General features: G+C 31.6%; 1 protein-coding gene across 1 annotated transcript in view; it reads right to left on the bottom strand.

Moving 5' to 3' along the window:
- LOC147066058 (neuroligin-4, X-linked-like) overlaps positions 1-19,683 on the bottom strand; it is a 55,384-nt gene extending 35,701 nt beyond the window's left edge. The window contains exons 1-5 of the mRNA XM_085955282.1: positions 19,547-19,683; positions 14,199-14,317; positions 6,469-6,621; positions 2,786-2,983; positions 331-992 (exon numbers count right to left, since the gene is read on the bottom strand). Coding sequence (XP_085811408.1) covers positions 331-992; positions 2,786-2,983; positions 6,469-6,621; positions 14,199-14,298 — 1,113 coding nt within the window. The 5' untranslated portion in view covers positions 14,299-14,317; positions 19,547-19,683. The remainder of the gene's footprint in view (positions 1-330; positions 993-2,785; positions 2,984-6,468; positions 6,622-14,198; positions 14,318-19,546) is intronic.
- Positions 19,684-24,232: the final 4,549 nt, after the last annotated feature.

Genomic DNA, 24,232 nt, shown 5'->3' with positions numbered 1-24,232 from the left:
GAGAATTCTTAAGAAAACGCAAGCTCTAGTTGTGTTTAATAATACTATTTAACTGTGGTTGTATAGTATATTTATATGCTTTACTATAAATATGTTATACTATTTTTTAGAAATATTTAGTTATGAAATAATGATTATAAATACAAGTGAAATTTATGTTTTATGAGTATGTAATCAAAATTTAAGATAATGCAAAATAAAGATTAACAGAAGTACCGAAACCTGAAATGGATTTAAATTTCATTATAATATATATTAAATGATATCAAAATTAGTAAAACAATCAATGGACACAGTAGAATAATATATTAATACAATTTTAATAATTACCTGCGGATAATCTCCATCCTTCGACTGATAGGCAAAATGCATAAAGTACGTTGGAGCACCCCTTCTAGCGTGCAAGTGCGCCACTCTTAGCATAGGTGCAGCCGTATGCCCGTCACTCAAAGCTTCCATAGTCGAATCTCTGATATTAATCGGATGCTGAATGGGCTTATCCCAGTCTGTATACTCGTTTCTCACAGCCGCGTATATCTCATTTAAATGATAAACATAAGAATTCCTAATAAAAGTCCTTAATACTCTATTTCTATAGTCCTCCTCGAAACCGTACTGGATATCAGTAGCACTAAAATCGTAGTAGCTCTCTGTTGTAGCAACGCCGAGCATCAGATTGCACGTTATGAAACTATCACTTGCTACTTCCATTGCGTGTGTTGGTTCGATGCCGTCTTGCTCGATGGGATGGTGAGGTCCCCAGGTTGGCATGAACTTTGCGTCTGATATTCTGACGTGGAGGAGGACTTCGAGGGGTTTATTCTGCAGGCACTGTGTGATATCATCGTCGTCTGGGGGGGTGCTGGATGGGTGGGACTCGTTGTAGCAGCCGAGTTGTTCGGCCACAGCTGCGCGCAATGAATCCGGATCGTGGACCATTGCCCAGGGACTAAGTGCGCTGCCACTCAGCAATACAAGTCGATGTATGAGACCTTAGGAAATTGAAACATATTTATACGAAGCTTTTCACTGATTAAATAAACCAGCAAAATGTATTTTACTACACACTTTTAGTATAGATAACGAAAATAATAATTTTATTAAAATGTAAAATTTGCTTGCATTAATGTTAAATGTTTATATAGTACCCAATGTATTTTTTTTAAATGAGTATATCTAAAGTTTTTGAAAATCATTTATTTTCTATAATAAATAATATACAATACTTAAATATTGTGTGTATTTAATATTGAATATTATAATCTCTATTATTAACTTAGCATCGGTCGCATTTGAGTCAGTTATTACAAAGCTAATAACCTTTCGATTGGTTTAAATGAAATAATCCCAAATAAAACTTATCTATAAGAAATTTTCAAAGCCTAATGTACCCACACGAAAGTGAAAAATGTGAATTTGAGTACAACTCATTTTTTCGGATTTTTTTTTTGATATACTTACTCCTGACATTTTTCAGTGTAATGTAATTAAATTATTCATTATTATAAATTGTTATATTTGGGTTTGTATATAAATAAGTAGATAAGTATAAAATAGTATATCTTCCAAAACTAAGAAGATTTATACAATAATTACTTTCAGGTATAGAAAATATATTTTATTGCATACATATTGCATACATTTTCACTTCCTAACTAGTGGCAATGTAAGATCGTCAATGACTAACACTTTACGACGTATTTTGTAACGCTGTAAATCACATTATAAGATGTAATCTAACCCCATAAATAAGCCATTTTCATCATAACGTCTTCTAGGCTTGGTATCCTTGATACTTTACACTATACAATATGACATTGTAATGTTGTAACATTGTAATGTAATTGTAATGTAATTTAAATCTTCATTTTTAAAATGGCATCACCAAGTAGATAAAGAGTCTGTACGTATGTAAATTTATAGAATAAAAACGTTTTAAAAAACCTATTTATATGATTACATTACATTATTAAAAATAAAAAAATAAACATACATATTCAGAAACACCCTAGAAAAATCTTAAAAAAAATCCTCGGAAAACAATAATTTAATAATATTGAACCGCCAGGTAATTTCATCATAATTAGATAGAACATAGATACCTTTGTGGTCAATGCACGTGGGCGTGAATCCTGAGGGGGGGCGCAAGTTTGAATCCCGCTGGGTGTCGTATTTTTTTCATAAAGATTTTTACTATTGTTTAAGTATATATTAATTTCTCACAGGTGTTTTCAAATTATGTATGTTGTCAATCAATACATCAACAAATGTTGCGTTCTTAAATCTTGTGAAATATTTTTTTAAATAAAAACAGATAAATTTAAATAAATTATTAAATGAATCTTAAAAATTTACTAATATTAATAATAATAAATATTTATAAAATTAGGTAAGTACAGATTATTAAGGAAATCAATCAGTACATGTCACAATATATTTTTTTTTCCTAAATAAATATAAAGTACAATATTGTTGCATAAATCTTTAACGTTTAATTATTAACTAACTAAATTGTTGAATAAATAAATTACTTACATAACGCAGTGTGTGATAAATAACCGCATATCTGTAGTATAAATATTCAAAAAACGTTCACCAGTTTACACGGAAGAGGTGATGTGCAAGTGTATAGGAGGAACGAATTGAGACAAATCGATGCGACAGAATGCGATGGAAACACATCCAGCATTTAAATATACCTATTTGTTTTTTTACGCGTGAAAATAATACACTTTTCTGAATCTGGCTTGATTATAACAATTTTCTATCAACATATAGTAATTACCTTTGGCTTCAATCGTGAGCAGTAATAAATTTGCGAGCGCAGCACCGACTCCGTGGCCCAATAATGTGAGCCTAGTTGGATCTCCTCCGAAGGAAGCCAAGTTATTTTTAGCCCATCGAAGAGCATGAGCTAGGTCCCTTAGTGCAAGATTGCCTCCTGAGACACCAGGACGGTTTCCAGTGCGGGTTTTTAGAAATCCTGTTGAAAAAAAAATGTATTGGATAAAGTACTATACATACTATGTACCTATACGTATTTTTTGTTTAGTTTAATGTACTCACCAAAAGTAAATAAAGTGTCATAATAAACATTAAAATTAAGTGCTAAATAAAAATATGTCGATGTTATAAAAAAAATAACAAAATGTCAATCTAGGGTAATCAGAAATAATGGGAACAGAAATACCTAACAGGTAAGAAGAAGCAAGCAACCGATCTCGAGTCAGGAAGAATACAGGATAAATTTAAACACTTGTCAAGAATACGTTATACATCGAATACTGACAACTACTTTCGGTTTATGCATTGATTCTCATTTAATATTGGTGTATCACACACTATTGCACGTATATAATGCGTGGTTCATTTTCGTAGGACACTCACACATTCAAAATCCTGCGTTAAAATTTACTGTATTGGTATGTAGTCTATCGAAATTGTATTTATTATCTGTTCTGTGTATGAACTCTTTGTATAGTTTAAAGTTTATAATAACAATACATTGCATAGTATTAACCTCTCTTTTGACGATCGAAAGTACGCACTGCCATTTTTTTTAAATTAAGATATTCTGTAAATTGTAAAAATTACATACAATTATAAGTACCTATGTTGAATAAAATATTTTGATGATTGGTTAATCAGTGGTTTATTTGAATAAATTCACGTATGCCAAATAAAAAAAATGAATATTAGAATTGATAGTAGGTACAAATCAATTATAAAAAATACTCTTTTATGATGATGATCTAATATGATGACCAAAGAGATGACGTAGCGGTCGGACATTTCGGACATGGCTCAAGGGATGGTAGAGGGGACATTCTTGTGGAGTTTGCTGAAACCAACAATCTTCACATCATGAATTCCTTTTTTCAACATAAACCTACACGTAAATGGACGTGGAGAAGCCCGACAGGAAGGACCAGCGAAATCGATTACATCCTCACTGACAGAAAATATACATTTTTAAACTGTAAGGTGATCAATCAGTTTAACACCGGCAGTGATCACCGGATGGTGAGATGTAAGATAAGATTGAACGTCAAATCAGAAAGATCCAAACTGCAGAAGAAGTCAAATGCTCGCGTATACCTGCAGAACAATACTGAATTCCAAAATGAACTCAAAAATGCACTATCGGCTTTCTTAGATGAGAACGAAACCGTTTCCCTATCCAACGCGGAGGATATAACGAATATTATTCTACAATGTGCAGAAAAAACAGGCGTAAAAAGCTCAGAAGTTACACCTTCCACCAAGCTTTCGAAGGCAACATTGAATCTTATGGAGCAGAGAAGGAAAACCAAGAGCGATAGACAGGCGCAAAACGATATGGAGTTTTCATCACTTTGCAAAACCCTCCGAAGGAAGATTAGAGAAGACCTTCGTAAATTCAATGTAAACCTCATACAAGCAATTGTGAAAGCAGGCAGAAGTTTAAACAAAAACAAGCAATGCTTGTCGATAGGAAAACGTCAAATCACAGCACTAAAAGCAAAAGATGGTTCTATCGTCAGAAATTGGGAACACTTGTTAAGCCGAGTTGAAGAGTTCTACAGCGATCTATACAGTGATGACACTGACAATACGACTATAGACTTAGATCTTCAGAGAAATGGAAATTCGGAAGACTATACTCCCGAAATTACATCCTGGGAAGTAACCCATGCTTTAAATTACATGAAAAGTGGGAAAGCCCCCGGGGAAGACGGTTTAACGATAGATATCCTCAAAAAAGCAGGAAAGGATGCAAATGAAGTACTTGCACAATTGTTCACAGCCTGCATATGCAAAGAGGATGTCCCAGAGGTATGGAAAAATGCCAGCATTGTCATTCTTTACAAAAAAGGTGACAGAGAAGACCTAGCAAATTATCGTCCAATAAGTCTACTCCCTATTCTCTACAAGACGTTCACAAAAATTCTCTCAAACCGTCTGCAAAATGTACTAGACGAGAACCAACCGAGAGAACAAGCCGGATTTAGAGGAGGATACAGCACTATGGACCATATCCAAGTCGTCAGAGAAATCATAGAGCGGTACCAGGAATACAAACTGCCACTATGCATGGGTTTTATAGACTATGAGAAGGCGTTTGATTCGATAAAGAAATGTTCAATACTCGACGCACTCAGAAAACAAGGAATCCCTGGACGCTATATAAATATTTTCAATAATATATACAGTAGCGCAACAGCATCTGTAAATCTCCATAAACCATCGCGCAGATTTCCTATCAGCAAAGGAGTCCGACAAGGTGATACAATCTCACCTAAACTATTTACAACTACCCTTGAAGACTTATTCAGGCAACTTGACTGGAATGACAAAGGGATCCCCATAAATGGAGAATACCTGAGTCATCTGCGCTTTGCCGATGACATAGTAATTTTCTCGCAAGACTCAGAAGACCTCCAAAGCAGAATGCAGGAACTCGCTGAAGTAAGCAACAAAGTAGGTTTGAAAATAAATGTAACAAAGACGAAAGTCATGTTCAACTGCTTTGCAGGCCAAAAAGAGATCCTCATCAATGGCACTCAGCTCGAACAGGTGAAAAGCTACATCTATCTGGGACAACAAGTATCTATAGATGGATGTATATTTGATGAAATTGTTCGCAGAGTAAAGCTAGGCTGGAGTGCTTTTGGCCGCCTAAATAATGTCTTCAAAAGTGACCTTCCACTGTGCCTAAAGCGCAAAGTGTTCAACCAGTGTGTGCTTCCCGTGATGACATATGCGTGTGAAACATGGACCCTAAGTAAAAGAGAGATCCAGAAACTTAGAGTAGCACAACGTGGTATGGAGAGGTGCATGCTGGGCATAACGCGAAAGGACAAAAAGAGGAATGAGTGGATAAGGAAGCAGACAAGGGTTTGCGATGTAATAGAGTTTATTAAAAGCCTTAAATGGAGATGGGCTGGACACATAGCTCGAAGAAGAGACAATCGTTGGACAAATATAGTCATCCAGTGGTATCCAAGAAGTACAAAACGTCCACAAGGTAGACCTAGAGGCCGCTGGATCGATGAAATGATAAAGTTCTGCGGAAGTACGTGGCAACGCAATGCACAGGACCGAGAGAAGTGGAAGCAACTTGAAGAGGCCTTCATCCAGCAGTGGATAGATTCAGGCTGATGATGATGATGACTCTTTTATGATTATATTGATTATTTGCTTTTTCTCATTACTTGCTATAACAAAAAGAAACAGTATGAGGTTATTTTTAATCAGACTTGTATCATGTTATAGGTAGTGATCTTTTACCAAATATTGACAGCTAAGTATACAACATTATTTTTATCCTTTTCTTTCGTAACGTATTTTGGTGTAGGAAATGTATAATAACGACGTAAAAAATATTAATACAACGGAAGCGACATTATATTGACAACATAAACGAAATTATGAAATGATAAAAGCTTGATACAGACTATATGAAAAGAAAATGTCTCTATTTCTTACCTAATAGTCCCAGGCGGAAATTGAGCGTGAGTACGATGACGTGTCCGTGGGAGGCCAGAACCGAACCGTCGTACGGGTTCCCTGAACCCCACTCGTATGACTCGCCGTGAACCCAAACCAGAACCGCATACGGAGCTTCCACGCCTCGATTTCCTTTGTGAGAGAAATAAATAATGAACAATGAAACTGTATACCCACGTATAAATAAATACAATGGGTAGTGAAAATGTATAAAATATGTAGGTAAGTGTTACAAATTCACAAACGTAAAGTGTTTGCAAATAATATGAGGCATCTATTTCCAAAAACCACTTATTGTCAAAATGTAACTATTTGCGCCAATAGTGAGGGAGTTCCTCTGCCCACCAAGGACAAAAGGTGCTCAAGATTTCCCAGTCCAGCTTACCCACCCAAGCCCAAATTACAGTTCATTAAAATATCGTCAATAACAAAAAATACATTCACATTATATCTAATTTTACCCAATATGTAATAGTATATAACTTTTAAACCCGTCAAAAGCATAACATGAAAAAAATGGTTTAATAATTTACGTGAACTGATACATTCAATAAATAAATAAAAGCCGATGTACGAATTTTATTTTGTTTGTATGTACATATTTGTAATTATGTGCATTGATTAAAAAAGATAGAAACTACCATTAAATTTGTATTAACCTACGCTTGAAATACAAAAATGCCGTTTACCACAAATTATAAATTAATGATATTGAGGCATAGAGCGAGCACAAGTTCGCACGACTTCCTTCAGTCCATCGCCAACTCTCGCACCTCCCGCCATGCTAGACCTGGAGCGCGTATATTGTTTTTGTATCACCGCTGCAGGGTAAGGGTAGGCGGGCATGGTAACGGAACCACGTAGTTTTTAGTTGAAGTCTTTTTAGTAAAGTAATCTAAGTACCTATCTTTTTACTTAAACTATGCTATCAATAAATTTTATCAAGCATCATCAACTATCAACTCTAAATCAACGAATATAATTATTTTCTGAGATACATAACTAAAGTATTTTTAACGTATTACCTGTTAACTATTTGCTCAAATATATGGCGCAAAACCCAAAGTAGTGACGAATGCCACAACAAAAATATACTGTGTTCTAATACTGTAGATCTACCATCATAAATTGGCGTTTCAGCGAGGGCGCTAGTATGACATTGAGAATGTTGCCATAACTAACAAAAAAATGGTTATTTATACATTTTTATTGGTAGTAGATTTATGTACAAAAATATTAAAATAAAAAATAAACACAATCAAAATAAAAACGCGTTACTTTCTTTATAACCATGAGGAAGAAATGCATAGTTGGAAAAATCATAAATTGTAAAATATAAAGTAGTATTGTGTATATTTTAGTCATGGAAAAAATATAATAAAAAAGGCGAAAATAAATTAAATTCACTCTAAAGACAGTAAAATAGTATCAAAATCAATGGAATTTTAAATAAAACACGATAACAAACTATAAATTACACAAACAATGTAGAAATTATATAACTACTATTATAATGGTTCAATTCCAGATAGACTATCATCCGATTCTGTGTCACTCTCAGGACCGTTTACGGTAAAAATAAAACCATCCATTTCTGTATCCATAATAGCATCTCTGGCGTAATATTGCTCTTCCAATTTTATGACATGCTTACACACATTTTGCCATTCTTCTGTGGTAATACTTTCAAAGGCTGTTTCCGTTAATCCACATATATTGCTATTCAATTGTCCTACATTTTTTTGAGCAACCCTCCGTTTCATTGTGGCCCAGATTAATTCTATCGGATTAAGGTCACAGTGATATGGTGGGAGTCTTACTACCGTATGACCATGACTGGCAAGCGGTTCGTCAATGACGTATCTCTTTGGACCTTTGTGGGATAAAATTAATTCATAAAGTTGGCTTTTTCGCATTTCGTCAACTGGAATTCTACGTTCAAGAAGCCAATTCTTCATTTCACCTATGCGATTACCCATTGTTGGACATTTATCCTGCTGCACCAAATGGTAAGATGCATTATCCCCTACTACGATTGAGTTTTTGGGTAAATTGGGTAAAAGTCTTTCTATTACCCATTTTTTAAAATCGTCAGCATTCATGGAATCGTGGTAATCTCCTGTGGATACATGTCGATAATTCTGACGAGGCGTTATTATGGAATTCGAACTTGTAAATGTCAGTTTAATTAATATACTAAATTTTGTAACTCCGTTTACATTCACAAATAATAAGTAAGTATTTATTTATATTGCTATCCGACATTAATGTTTTTTTATATCATAACTTTGAACAAAACTAAAAAAACAGAAGAAATTACTTGCGTTGTAATATAAATGCAACTTGGTAACACTGAAAATAAAACTCTGTCTGTCATGGCCGCTACCCGTTGTATCGCGTTATCAATAGGAATAATCAATCCCTTTTGTCTTTTCTCGTCATCGCAGAACTGCAATACTTTTAGAATGATGTCTCTGGCATTCCCACAAACTGTTTTAGAACTACTTGCCATTATGCACTATACTTATTTCTTCTGTATTTTCAATAATAAAAAAAATATATCCCGAATTCTGCACGCTGATGTTTGACAATGTAAACATTTGACTCAGTCTGGAATAAATTTGTCATAACGTCCAATCAGTAAACGCTACTGAGTTATTTTTAGATTGCACTTCGTCTGCATTCATTTTTTCGTGGAGACATTATAATTGGTTGTTGATTATATTAAAATATAGCTTACTTTAAATACTTACAAATTAATTGGTGCTAAGTAGCTATCGAATAATGTCAAATATTATAAGGTCACATTTGTTTATTAATAATCTAAAATGCTCTTTTTATATTTACAAATGTACAAACAATAAAAATCTTGCGAGCAAGAAAATCAGCACACTTAAATTAGCAACAAACACACGTTTGATTATAAAATACTATATCAAATATAAAATTATGTATAAGGTACATTTCTTGTTTAGAAGGATAAAGCTTTTTTTACTTGTTGATCTTTTTTTTATATTTTTTAAGTAAGTATATTTTATGTATCAACACTAAATATAATATGTTTTTTTATATTTTGACGCCATGAGAGTTAGATAAACGCAAGCGCAATCCATAATTCGAGAAACATGTTGTAAAATTAAATGGCGTTTGTGACAAAATTATCCTCGATAGACAATTTTAGTTTCAAATTCGACCGGCCGCCAACTTACGATGGTAGATCTATACTGATGATATTATTCTCCCAAGATGAATAACTAACCTGCCATTGGTCGGCAATACTAGCTGTTCAATCAAGTTCCTTCGGGGATTGATATATTTCACTTACGTGAGATGAGTTTAGGTTAACGTTGATTTATAATTAATAGTTCAAAAAAATTTATCTATTTACTCACTCAGTGTAGTTTATTGTACTGTATTATTTTGTTTTAACGTATTTTCATTTTATTTATACGTAACTACATATAAAGCGCCTAGTTTTAAAAGCCCCTAAAACGACTTTAGGTAGTTCTGAGAAAGATGAGAAAAACGGTTTAAGGTAGTTTTGAGAAAAATGAGAAAAATCATTTCTATTAAATTTGTGAACTTTATGTATTTATTTTGTAATTTGTTACATTCTATAGAGTATTTTGGCTTTCCGTTTTAGGGATATTTGAAAAGCACACCCAACCATTTTAGCGGGTTTTGAAATATACCCTAATTTTTGATCATACGTATTGACGGTTTTTGGCGTTTTTTCAATCTCTCAATCGGCTCAATCTTTGGCCATCATATAGGTAACAAACATATCCATCTAAATACATATCTAACTCAAAAATTTTCAAAAACCGTTTTAGGGACTTTTGAAACTAGGCGCTTCATATTTAGAACCGAGTTTGCTAACATGTTATATTATAACTAATAACATATATAATAAAATTCATCTGCTTAGATTTCAAGTAAGTGATACATACTTTATTATACAATCCAGCTTAAACTTAAGTAGGTAGGTATTATAATATTATAAAACCTTAATAAGTGAGTAGGTGTAAGCCTTTCTCTTCGAGTAAACAGAGCTAAATGAATTATTACAAACTCAACCTGCTCCTGTTATGATCACTAATAAATTGTAACGCATGAGTATCTATGTACTAAATATTGTACTCGTAATTACACCAGCGAGATTCCATTAAATTTATATTATTATTTAATAAACGAGGTTAAGATACAAACTTCATTAATATTTAATATAAATGGGAATATATCTTATATGTCTTAGGTTACTTCTAATAATTAAGTATACCATATTATTATTTCAACCTTCCAAGAAAACAGAAAATGTTTTTTGGGAATTGACAGTCTTGTTAATACATTTATTAATAATTAATATATTAAATAATTATTACATAAGACGAATTAAGATCTTTTTGAAGGACACAAATATTGTACAAGAATAATGAATATATGATAATATATGTACATTATATATCTAAATATAAATGTGTAAAAGATTTGGCGTTTACTTAGTAATCCTCGTTATAAACTAGTATTTATCGCATTTAAAAAATGTAGTGAAAATTAAGAATCCGATCACGCTATTATTAATTATTTTTTTACTTGACTTAGGTTTGTTCAACGCGTGCGTACTACCCGAGCTCCTATATTGTGTCTGCCAAACATGGTATCTTACCAATCTTCAAAGGTCTCGACTTTTGAGCTTTAAGAATCGATGTCTCCGCAGAATCTTTACAAAATGGTTGACGTAATCATGAAGAGACACTTTACGTGGTTGACAGAGAGTACGACACTCCGTATCATTGTGGTACAACCTCAATGATTCTGTCACTGTCGCCTTTTCCTCACCCTACAGCGGTGCTACTACGCACTACAGATCTTACATGGTGGGAGACGTGAGGATGGACCGAGGGAAATGGCGTTACCTTGTGCTTGCCGTATTCCTCAAGACTAGAACATCACAGGGTGAAGTAAGTAAGTAAGTAATTCAATTGGTAATTCCGTAACCCCAGAATTGCAATCAGTCCTCACACGGGCCCAATTGGTCATGGAGATCTGATAGCAACCGAGGCCAACTTTGTGGCATTCGAGAAATTTGCATCGTCGTATGGGGAGCGGGATAGTCCCGACTTTTCTGTAGACTCATCCATTTCAATTCGTGACACTCAGTATGCGGGTACACAAAGCGCTTAATGTCAGCGGACAGCAAAGCCAGTCTAAAAAACAAAAAAAAAATCTTTCTTTACTTTCTTCCTTAAGCACTGCGGTGCATGGTTGCAACATCAGTACCGTGCGGCTCCGCCTCGGGACTTAAAATCACTTCTTTCAGACACGTTTAAAGCGTCATAGAAAGCGACCATGCATATCCACGGCTGTGCACATATGACGGGTGGTGGTGGGAACTTTAACGTACGTACCTATTATTAACATACTTTTATTGTTATTTTTAGCAAAAAAAAACAGTTTTATAAAAAAGTTAAAATGTATTTATTTTATTATTAGCATAGTACGTAAATATTAATATTTGTTCGATTTTTGGACAATGGTGTATTGAATAATAATGTTTCGGATAATGGGATTCCTTAGCAACTGCTGTAGGGTTACTAACTGAACACCGAAACTGCTTAATTCAATTTGATTGAAGAACACCTTGATATTATAACTAACAATATTAGCAGAGCAACTATTATGTCGCACCTGTCATAGAACGAGGAAGGTGCAAAGAGGATATGCTAATTAATGTGAGATTAAACGTAAACAATGCTTAGGAGATATGTAGATTGAAGATATCCAGGTGATACATTTACGAAAATTATAATGTTTGTTTTATAATGGGATAAGACAAACAACCTTAACAGGAAAAGTAACTATGTTTAATAATTAAACAGGGGAAGTGTTTTTGATTACAATATAGAACCCAATTAGGTCCGTCAAAATATAAGTAGGTAAGCCAACAAGACTAAAATAATAAACAGAGAACTTGTTGAAACTGATAGACCATTGACGTAGGTCTTATTCAAAGACACTAAGGGCGAGTGTAGTACTACTAGGGATAAAATAATATATCGCCAGAATAGCAAAACATGTAGGTACATAAATATAATATACCCAATATATTTATAATTATATATCTTTAAAAGTATTAATTGAATTACATAATCAATCTTTATTTATCTAAAAATGATGTGTGGAGACAGAATAGTCGTAGTCGCTTTAAAGTTTCAAAGAGAGAGTTTATTTATCGATACAAGAATAAATAAATAAATAAATACTATGATACAGATGATAGAGTTATGTTATAATCGCGGGTACGGATGAATTGATGAGGCTGATGTTATCGAGAGATTAATAGAACCACGAGACTGGACTCCAGTGAATAACGGTTGACTGTGTCGAGTGACGGCCTCGAGTTATGGATAGTCTTTGCTATTTATATAAATGTAGTTCACAAAAGACATTTTCGCAATTAAACAAATCATAATATACACTATTGATCTAGGTTATGATTGAGGAAATGCTGACTATCGCTTCCGCTACTTTGTTTTATTTTTCCTCTTTGAAAAAAGGACATATTTCTGCATGTATGTACAAGTGACGAAATATGATAAATTATTATATACTCTTGTCATTGATTAAATGTAATATACTATGTTTACGTATACCGTTAATTTATTATCAAAACTAATTTTATTTGTTGAAAATACTGTCAATAATTATTTATACACATAATTTATATTATTTAATTAAGCAAATTTTCATAATAATTGAGTATATGAATCTTTAAATTTTATAAAATAGAATAAATAATTTCAGAAACTTTTTTATTAAAAAATGATTTATATTATTTTATGAGAGTAACCCTAGTTATAAAATATTATTTCCCATCTTTAACGTATACTATAATAGAACATATGTGTGTATACTATAATTAGACGAATTTTAAAATATCTAAAAATCTATATCGACATCAATAAAATTTTTATTTTAAATAATTTCTATCATGTAAATTTGAATGATTAATATATATTGAATACTACGTTAATTCCAGTATTCTAAGCTATCCTAAACGCCAAACCAGAAAAGTTGCAGGAAAGTGAAATTTATAAATTACCAAACAATACTTATTCAATTTTAGTTTTGTAATATCGAAATATTAAAAAAAAACATTTTTCGTGTTTCAAATTAAGTACCTACATTTAATTTTGGGGATTTTTTCCAATTTCAATGTTATGAAAAATTTAATACATTAGAAAAAAAATGTCACTCAGTATCTTAAGAAGTGGCACGAAAATAATTGTTTTTTATATTCAATATAATCCTATGCATTTAGATTTATTCAGAAATGTCGAAAATTTCATAGAGAATCGATTGATGTAAAAAAACGTATTTCGAGAAATCAGCGTCTAGTCTAGATATTTTTTTCCAATCAATGGTTTGTTGTACCTTCTGAAATTATGTGTTGATATAGGCAACAAAGAAGAACTCGACGAAGTGTATTTTTATTGTTTTATATTATGTGAGCTTCTAACTCGTACACTATTATGTCGAAATTAATGTATGTATTATCAAATAATATCTCTAGTCGTATTCCAAAAACATTCTCGAAATAGTCCAGAAATAAATTGGAACCCATTCGCAGGTACAAAATGGTCGCGAGGACAATACGGAAGCTTTGTTTAATTGTGAATTTAAATGGTATTGTGTAGTTGTCGACTCACCGCTTCCCGGAACGTAGATGTTGAGGTTGAGGCAGTCCTCGCTTTGGTTTGTGAGAAGAGGCAGCATCCTCTTCAACTGCTGGAAGCGACCCTTTGGCATTCTGGTGAGGGCGGCTGTCCTGTACACATACATAATACATACGTGTTAATAGAAAGCTACAAATCGACGGATTAATTGTGTAATAGTCATTGGATTTATTGTAAATAATAACTACCTGGTAATATTTAAAAAAATATATAAACATTACATTTAATGACAATCATGTTACTTTCAATTTTAGTAACAATATATGATTAATAAATAACTAATATGTGACACAGTGTGTGCATAAAAAATAATTTTAGTTGCTAAAACGGAAAAAGTATAGATAATAATAAATTATGTGGAGCATAATTATATATGCTTTCCACAGAGTAGAAATTAACATATTTTTTTACAAGGACCAGTTGTTAATCAGTCGTCTATATAATTGGGTCCTTGCACTGGATCAAATAATAATATAGGTACCTACATATTTTCTTTTCTACCCAAAGGATTGAGCCCGCAACTCGTAGATAATCAGTTTTTTGACTAGGCCGTGTATGCGCGAAATCAAAACTGAACAATATTTTTTTTATTCAATACTGAATTCATACATGATTTAAAAATGTTTGATACTTTTGTTTTCAAGAACAAAAGAAAATATTATTCAACGCCGACAATAAAAAAAATTGGTTCACGCCGGACGTGTGTTATATATCAATCAGCGCTCGAAATGGAAAATTATACGAACCGGAGCGCTAGATAATTTTACAAAAATATTATGATGGTTATTTAATTTTATATGTATTTTATAAAAAAAGAGTGTCGGATTTTTAGTTATATGGACTATCTAGTTGAGACCATCAAATTATTTTTTCCACGAGACAGAGCAATAGTTTTTCCTATTTTACAAACCGGAACGATGCTCCGGTATGCTCTGGTCCATTTCGAGCCCTGAATTCAATTAATAATTTCCTTTCCTACTTGCTAGTTAATAGTACCTTGATTTATCATAAAGCAGATTGTCTCTTGATTGACGGAATTTAAAACACATAAGTTATAATGTAGATATAAGAAATATTTTGCATAAATCATTAAAGAATCGATAGTTTAAAGATAAGACCACTCATCCAGAAACTGAATGATGAGTCCCACTTGAAAATTTTCTTAGGATTTTGTCTAGAAAGTTTTTGTAAACGTATCTTTTACTAAACAACAAATTTCCTTACAATATTAATTATGAGGCCTTATAATAACATTCCTCAGTTTAAATAATGAGTTTCTTATAAAATTATTAATCAAGATACCAAGAATTTATTTTTGGCAAAAACATTTTAACCCATGTCTATTTATTTCCACATCATGATATCTGATATTTCTTTTGAAAACTGTTTTATTATTCAAGTTCCATTAATGTATGGTTGTATTATATTTTGTTAAAATGAAATATAGAAACGCCGCACAACTGTGAACGACTATCTAGTCACTGATGTATTCAGGTACTCTTGAACTTCTAATGACATCTTGTGTGGGACTAACTTTATTTACTTCCTCACATATTATACGGTGATATAGTTCAATAATTAAATTAAGAAATTCTAATTTAAACTAGTTTTGGATTAATCCGAAAGACGATATCAAGGCCTATAATACTAATTCTGATAAAATAACATAATACTGTTATCAATTATTACAGTACATGTAAATTCAATTTCAGTAAAATACCCACAGACGATAAGTATTATTCAATTTTTTACTTAATACTCGTACTTATTACTCGTACTTAAAAATTAACGCAATTTAGAAAGCACATCAGAGTAGGTATTGTAAAAATTACTAGTTATTCTCGCCGCAATTAAATTTGTCAAAATGCACATAACTTAATCGGACGCCGACAACATGGGCGCCGAGTGTCGTATTTTTTTTTTCAAAAAGATTTTTTTTTGTGGTTATATAATTTATCTGAGTATTTTTAAATTATGTATGTTGTTTGATAGAATTAATTATTTATCATTGCATTTACACTCCGATCTGGATCTCAGTAGTTGTCTAGTTACTTTTTAACAAGAAATGAATGTTAACTATTTGCTGAATATAATGTTATAAATGTATGATCTGTATCAAAGCTCACAATAAAAAATAACATGTAAATTTACAAGAAACCCATGACTTCATAAGCAAAACTTTACACTAAAAATAGACTAGAAATATTTTAATTCTTCTATAAATATGTACGTATATTGCTTAAAATCAAAATAGGATAGCCACTGTGCAAGGATGGTAAGACCCGTAAGAGGGTAGCAGAAGGGGGTGGGAGTGTAAATCTCATTAAACGAAAACCAGGAGGTGAAAAATATGTATACCTACACAATATATTTGCTATCTATATATTAAAATTATCAAAGTATTTTATTAAACCTTATTTAATTGGCGGTTGATTAGTTACAATCCTTGTTGAAATGTTCTTAACGAAGTGATTTAACTGTTTAAATGAATGATTTTGTGAAGATTATTATTTACATTTTATAGTATATTTAATATGTTTTAGGATGTCCCATTTTCAATTAATTATTAATAAAACATGTATCTTCATAATAAGTAGATCATATTTAAACCAACCGTTTAAAACTCAACATACCTGGTAACTACCTATATGTTTTTCAAATTATCATAATCATATTATTTTCAAGACAAAGATGGAATTTTTACATGGTAAGAACAATAATAATTGTTGTTGGCCATTTGCCAAACCTATCGAATCCTTTATCCAGATCAAACATACATTGAAAAACAAAGATTTTTGCGAAATTCTGTATTAGACCGGCGAAACATACTCCATACCAAGGCCTGAACAAAAACGATGCATGAGTGCGAGTGAGTAAGTATTCGGCACCCTTACAATCTCTGCGACACGCGCTAGAGTAAGATAAAAGGTCTACTAGCTACAAGCCAGTTTCCAAAAGTATCGCCATCAAATCGGGGCGAAACGCTTCACATAGCGTCGATAACTTGCAAGCTCGTGTTGCTAAAATTGATATTTTTTGTGTTAAACATAAAGTCAGTGGTAAATATGTTTGGTTAATTAAGTAGAAAAGATGGTTCTGTGTGTTGTCTTAAAATGTGGTAGCCGTACTGATAAGCAAGAAGATGGTATTACGTTTCATAAGTAAGTTGATACATGTTCGTGATAATTTATTTGTATTTTATTATATATTTTAATATCAGTGACCTAGTGTTTCTTTAAAATAACTTAAATCATGGATATCTTTATCTAATGGTTGCATTTTGACCGCTTAAAAATACTATATAACGTAAAAAAATAGAAAATTATATTTTAATTCTGAGCGTCTAGTGCGAGCATTTTGGGTGAGCACTAGCAAAATGGTCTACGGTCTCGAACATTTGTAGACGAATGCGTTCGCTCGCTCACAAGCCAGACGCAAGGCACGCGGCTTCATTTAGCAATGCAACGGGTGGCGTCTAGATGTATCTATAGTCTAAGCTCCATACCCTACCAATTACATCAAAGTGTATAGTAGACAGTCATAGGTGTTTCATGCAAGTAATTTAATAAAGATTAGGACGCTTTCATATGGAAACTTTCAACTGATTAATTAACAATGACTCATTGAAAAGGCACCCGGTTTTAATCTTTATTAAACTATGCGAACAAGACAACAATTATAATATATTGTCTTATATTTTAATTGGGTACCGTAAAACGACGGGAATATGAATAACGTAGAGAATAGGAACGGTTCTCGAAATAAAAGATTCAGAGTGGTACAATAATTGCCATTCCAATATGTATAGTAGTATATAAAAATAAATGTTTATTTATTAAAATTTGCAGTTTTTCCTGTATATTTATTTGGTGTTCCTATTCACCCCGTATATCTGGTAAATAAGAACAAGCCATACTTTTAGGTAAAAATCGATAGTGAGAAAATAATGAGCATGCCTATTCACAAAACCATACTGCTAAATTGCAAACATTTAAGATTTAAATATGTAACGTTCCTATTCACCTCGTTTTATTGTACCTAATAGGAATTATATTATTTCCTCGTAGTGAGTAGTCAAATACGTAAGGTGCTGGCTTCTCACTCCAGGGTTCCATGTTCAATTCGCAGTGGCGTCACAATACATTATATTACAAGTATGTGATTTCCTCAAGCCTGGGTGGTTTTGTAATTATTTCATTACGGTTATTGGTACACTCGTGGTCTGTTGCAATTTTATAATTCCTTTCAAACGAGATTTGACACGTAACATTATTGAAATATTTAAAAAAAAAAACATCCTAATAAATTGCCATTCTATCCGCATATTATTATTTCTCTTTTATTATTTAAAATGCGCCTTTATTAGGATACAATTCCATTGTTGAATTTTGACACGAGGTATTGTCGATCATAATTTACTTTTTATTTACACCTGAGACCAATTCAAAGCACGAAAAAAGTTTTTTCATCATAATCTTTGTTGTGTAATTTTATAGAATATGACTTTTGAACGCATATTATATTTTAATGGGCGGGGAGTTGAATATATTATAAGAGAACAATATTTTTAAATAATTTTAAAATTTAAGTGAATTAAAAAAATATGATTCCCGGTAGATCATGGTATTACTGAATTTCCTATAGTCAATTGTTTTAAATAGTATTGCATGACATTATTTGTTAAGACAAGTATGATTGTCAATAAATTAAATTATCAAAATTCTACAATAGACTTGAAAAAAATCGAGGTGGCAGTGCCATCCTTCAACATCTTGAATAATTATACTATTTAGCTAACAATAATAATATCATAACCAAATCAGTGTAGGGTAACAATATTTATGGGTAGATAAAAAACTTGTGTATCGATTTGAATACCAATATTGGATTTGCAGGTATCTATTTCGATAAAGCATGTGTATTTTACGTGAGTCAGCATGTGAGTGAAATGGATATAAGTGACTAAGCGACTAAATGCAGCGCGCATGAAAGGAATGCAACGTGGGTGTTCTCTTTATGCGATCATGCAACAAAGACGCAAACTCAAGAAAATGTACGTGTATTAGATAGAGATAGCTTATATCATACACATAGTGTGACAGTCATACATATAAGTAAATATCATGTGCATTATTATTATGTAAAAAAATACACAAGCTGTAAAATTAATACTACTTCGACAATGTAAATTATACAACGATGTTTAGGCCAACTAATTTTTTTATTTGGTTTATTGATCTTTCTACAGTTTAATTGACTTAATAAATTTAATGTTATTATAATGAATTTTCAAAAATCTTCCAACATGCATTGAATCTAACCTGTTCGATAGATCTGGATACCGTTGCGGGCAGACAGGCCCAAATGAATCGGCCAGCCTTGTTCCTCGCCAAGGAGGGGGCGCCCTAGGAGGTTGGAGGCGCTCCGCCACCCCGTAAGGCACCCCGAGGAACGCCTCCACCGGCTCCAGATGGCGAGAGTGGGGCTCCAGGATTATGCCTCGAATCGCACCTGTAAGAGATATCATTGTTAATCATAGTTAAATACATAAGAGTTAAATTATTAGCTATAGTTGAATTATTGCCTAAAAACAATGTAAACTATAATGGGAAAGTAAAAATATACATAATTTTGAAAACACTTCTGAGAATAGAAAAAATCTTTTTAAAAAAAAATACGACACCCAGCAGTAATCGAACCTGCGCCTCTGGGATTTCGCGCCCTTGCACATTGACCACAATTCTATAGGTATTCTATCTAATTAATTGCGACAAACTTTAACTAATGGCTCTAACAATACTCTCTGAAGCCAAAAACACGACACTGACTTCGGTGTCTATTATTTGTTACCATATATTTTTTAAAAAGTGTTTTGAAAATAATTATGTAACTATGTTCAATACGAAGAATGTTACATTTTTAAATCTTGTGATCAAATTAATATCATACAGATCATAATAACAATGAATTATTTACTCATTCGATAATATTATTGAATGAACTGATGACTTTTGAAACACTAATACAAATACAACACAACAAAATACCTACGAAACATATTTCATATATATAACATACAAAGAGATTTTGTTCAATATTATAAAGGTATAAAATGCACCCAATTAGTAAAGTCGGTAGCAAAAGGTCGCTAATTTTTTTTTAATATGGTTTGTTATGAATATTTTGCCTGTAAATGTAATCATTTTATTTTGATGTATTTTTTATTGGAGAAATATATTAACATTAAATATATTTTACATAAAAAATAGACAAAAACAAACGAATTGTAACCAGTGAAAATTTCAAAAATTGTACAGATTATTAGGTATTATATAATTATAGTATAACATAATAAATGTATATTAAATGTACATATTTTGCATTTCATGTCATGAAATACCAGTTCAATTTGTCGTATTTATGTATGAAACCTGTAGCTTAGTTGGTTAAAGAACATTGGAACAAATCCAGTGATTATAAGTTCAAGTCCCGACGGGTGTTGTATCTTTTTCAAAAAAGATTTCTTCTAGTTTGTATATATCTGACGGGTTTTCAAATAATGTATATTTAATATACAGAATTTTACATTCTCAAATCTTGTGAATGAAAGAAATGTTTTATAAAAAAGTATTTATATTAATAATAATGATGATTACATAAAATTGAAGTTGAAGAACATGTGAACGTGACAAAATAGTATAGTAAATATTTTTTTTTGTTTGATCATGTCCGACATGCTGACTAGATAATTACATTTTAATTACCGCATTTAAATAGCATGCTAATTATATCGAATTGTCACCTAATCGTTACGCGCTGAGTGCGTCTTTAGCGTCCAATGTAGGTTTTTATTTTTACAAGAAATGGGTGTTGGCTAAATTTACCAGACCCAGGAATCGAATTCAAGGCCCATGAAATTATAAGCCGACGCGTTATATCGCTACATATTTTTTCATTGATATTATTTAAACTTATGTTTATAAGTATAACCGAAAATAGAAAAAATAAAAAGAAAATACAGAATTCAAAACTACACGCGCTATGTATAAGAAACGCAAACATTGTATAAATTTCCCTTTAAATTCTTTTTAAATCTTGATTTTTTAGATTGTATTTTGTAAAAAAAAAACTGTAAGTGGTAGTTTTCATATGCTTTCCTCGAAAAATTTACGGCATTTTGCGAACATATGCGTAAAGGCGATGAGGAAAATTTGATAAATCAAAGTCTCATCTGAAGACCTTTCCTATAAAAATCGAGATTTTTCAAGAAAACGCGTGAGTTTGTGACGAAAATTCACACCGACAGCCACGTGTGGCCCAATAGTAAAAACTTGTGATATATTAGGCACATACGACGCACAAGTCACCGATCGAATCAATTCAATTTGAAGACGTAATATATTTTCAAAATCGAGTTTAGATCTCAGCTTGCCGTACATTTTTGACGTTTTTGCTGTTGGTTAGAAAATTGATTCACATTTTCGCCGATTCGCGTTGCAAATAAACGTAAGCATTTTTAATATTAATCTTATCGACCGAAGGTACTTAAATTCAGTAGAATTTTATTCCATTTGTGTCATTTTTTGCGACCCAGGTTTCGCCTTTTGACATTTTCAGGCACTATGTGCACTCATCAAAAGATAAATATACACTGAAAATGAATACAGTTGATTATAACTTATAGAATAAATTAATACAATAAAGTGGGTAAAAACTTTATCACTCATATATTAAGTCAACAAATTATGAACAGTTAAAGTGTTTGGGAAAAACCCCTATCACTAATAATACAATCAATAGGCGTATAAATCATAAAACCCTAATAATAGATCATTTAATAATATTCAATAATAATACTACATTCAAGAGGTCTAAAATCGTCAATACTACTAATTTAATGAAGTTAACTAATGAGATATATCAATAATACCTATCGGTCTTTAAAAAGTTATATTAATTAATTAAATACTCATGGAATTTAATGGAGTTAACTAATAAGATATATCAATAATACCTATCAGTCTTTAAAGAGTTATCTTAGACAAATTTAATATTCTAACATGCTACAATTTTGTTCAAAGATATCAAAAAACGACTAAAATGGAATATTACAAAATTTAAAACCATTAAAATGTATGAATTTTTAGCTAAAGATTTGTAAAGTGTAATACTAATAACATATTATCAACACATAACTTTCATACTTTCTAACATCTGTCATTTTGTGAATCATTTGAAATATTATTTTCTGCAGTAAACGTTTTGAGTATTAATTAGTAATTATTTATAATCCTTAAAACTATTAACAGTCAACGAGGCACTAATAATCTACTCATATCTTTCGCTTAATACTTTAATGCGCTAAAATTCAGCAGAATCAGTCATCAACATTAATTAGTATTGGGCAAAAGTATTCAAATTAAGTTATTACTTAGAGATCAGACATAATCGTAGCATAAAATATAAGGTTATATTGCTTACATTTTATTTTGTATACCTCACTGTTTAATCATATTTAATTTGGTGTAGAAATTCTTACTGTGGAATAATTCTGGAACAAGCTAGAAAAAAGTAGATAAACTTGAAACATAAAACTAGACCGCCCCAAAAAACCCTTGTGTCAATCGGCGTACACGAGACTTGTTCCATAATAAAAATGGTTATGGGCAATATGGGTACATTTTTCAGCATTTCCAAGACAGGAATATTTTTCATTAGACTTTATCGTCTTTGAAAGAGTGATTAATTCTCATGACAATTGCATCTACATAATTATGTTGATATGTAGGCTTAACTTAACCCTACCCAATTTATAAACTTTATTTGTACTTATTTCACAAATTAATATACAATATCATGTCATGTTGATCCATCAAGAATTAACAGTGAAATTAATTAATCGGTAAATTTATAATATTATATTATGGTTGCATAATAGGTTGCTTCCTATATATTTTTAATATATTACCTACTTATATTTATTTTTCAAAAAAAAAAAATATTTTACTAAATAAGTAGGTACATACTATTTGAATTATTATTAATTAATATAGTTAAACGCGATTAAAAGTTGTTTTACAATATTATATTTTATCAGATGAAAAAACATTTCAATTTTTTTAAGCCATGTCTGATCCTAAAACGAACATGAGGGTCTCTACAGAGTGGAAGTTGGTATTAACAGATTTTTGTTTTTACGAGAAATGGATGTTAGCCACTTGTCTTGCTCAACCTATTAGGTGGATACTCTGACACAGATTGAAAAGCAATATGAGTATTTTCCAGACTCATGGTTTGAACTTGGGATCAACGACATTATAACCCGACGCGTAAGCCGTTCGACGATTGTGGGCGTAAAATTTAAATGACTGCGTTCTAAAACATTATGAAGTAATAATTATATTCTTGAACGGTTTTAATAAAAACGTACTTAGGATGGATTTTTTTTAAATGATTCTATAGTTAGTAACTTAAAAGCTTTGAGTTATCAAAAAAATACGTCTAAGTGCTACCATAAAATGAATCCATTATGTCAAAAGGATTTAATTTTACATCTTTTTTTATTTTCGTTGCAAATTTCAAAAAAATGTTAAATTACACGACAGGCGACCACAACCACTGCAATAAAACATTGATCAGCGTCAGAATTCATTAAACATCCCTTTTTTCACTTTTTTGAAGCTACAGAATATTTTAAAATAAAATACAATCAAATAAAGCGGCGCTGAATTAATTATTTATTTCATTTCGGACCAGTATTTTTTTTCAATTTTATATTTAGGTTTACATACATTGCATTATTTTCCCATTATGAAAAATTTATAATTTACTTTCGAGGAGTGAGCTATATTTTTTTTTGTATTTTTTAACATTCTGCAGTTCCCAGTTTCATAAGTTTCATGCGACAGGTTTTCCTAATTTGTAAATTATTATTAATTATACGATATTATTAGGTATTGCGAAATCATGAAATAGAGGTGAGCCGAAAATAAAGGTGTTACTATAGG

This window comes from Rhyacophila brunnea, unplaced genomic scaffold, assembly GCF_057557595.1.
Source record: "Rhyacophila brunnea isolate RB1 unplaced genomic scaffold, BYU_Rbru_1.0 scaffold_5, whole genome shotgun sequence".
Taxonomy (NCBI): domain Eukaryota; kingdom Metazoa; phylum Arthropoda; class Insecta; order Trichoptera; family Rhyacophilidae; genus Rhyacophila; species Rhyacophila brunnea.
Note: the sequence above shows the minus strand (reverse complement) of the source record. Positions and strands in the feature narration are given on the sequence as shown.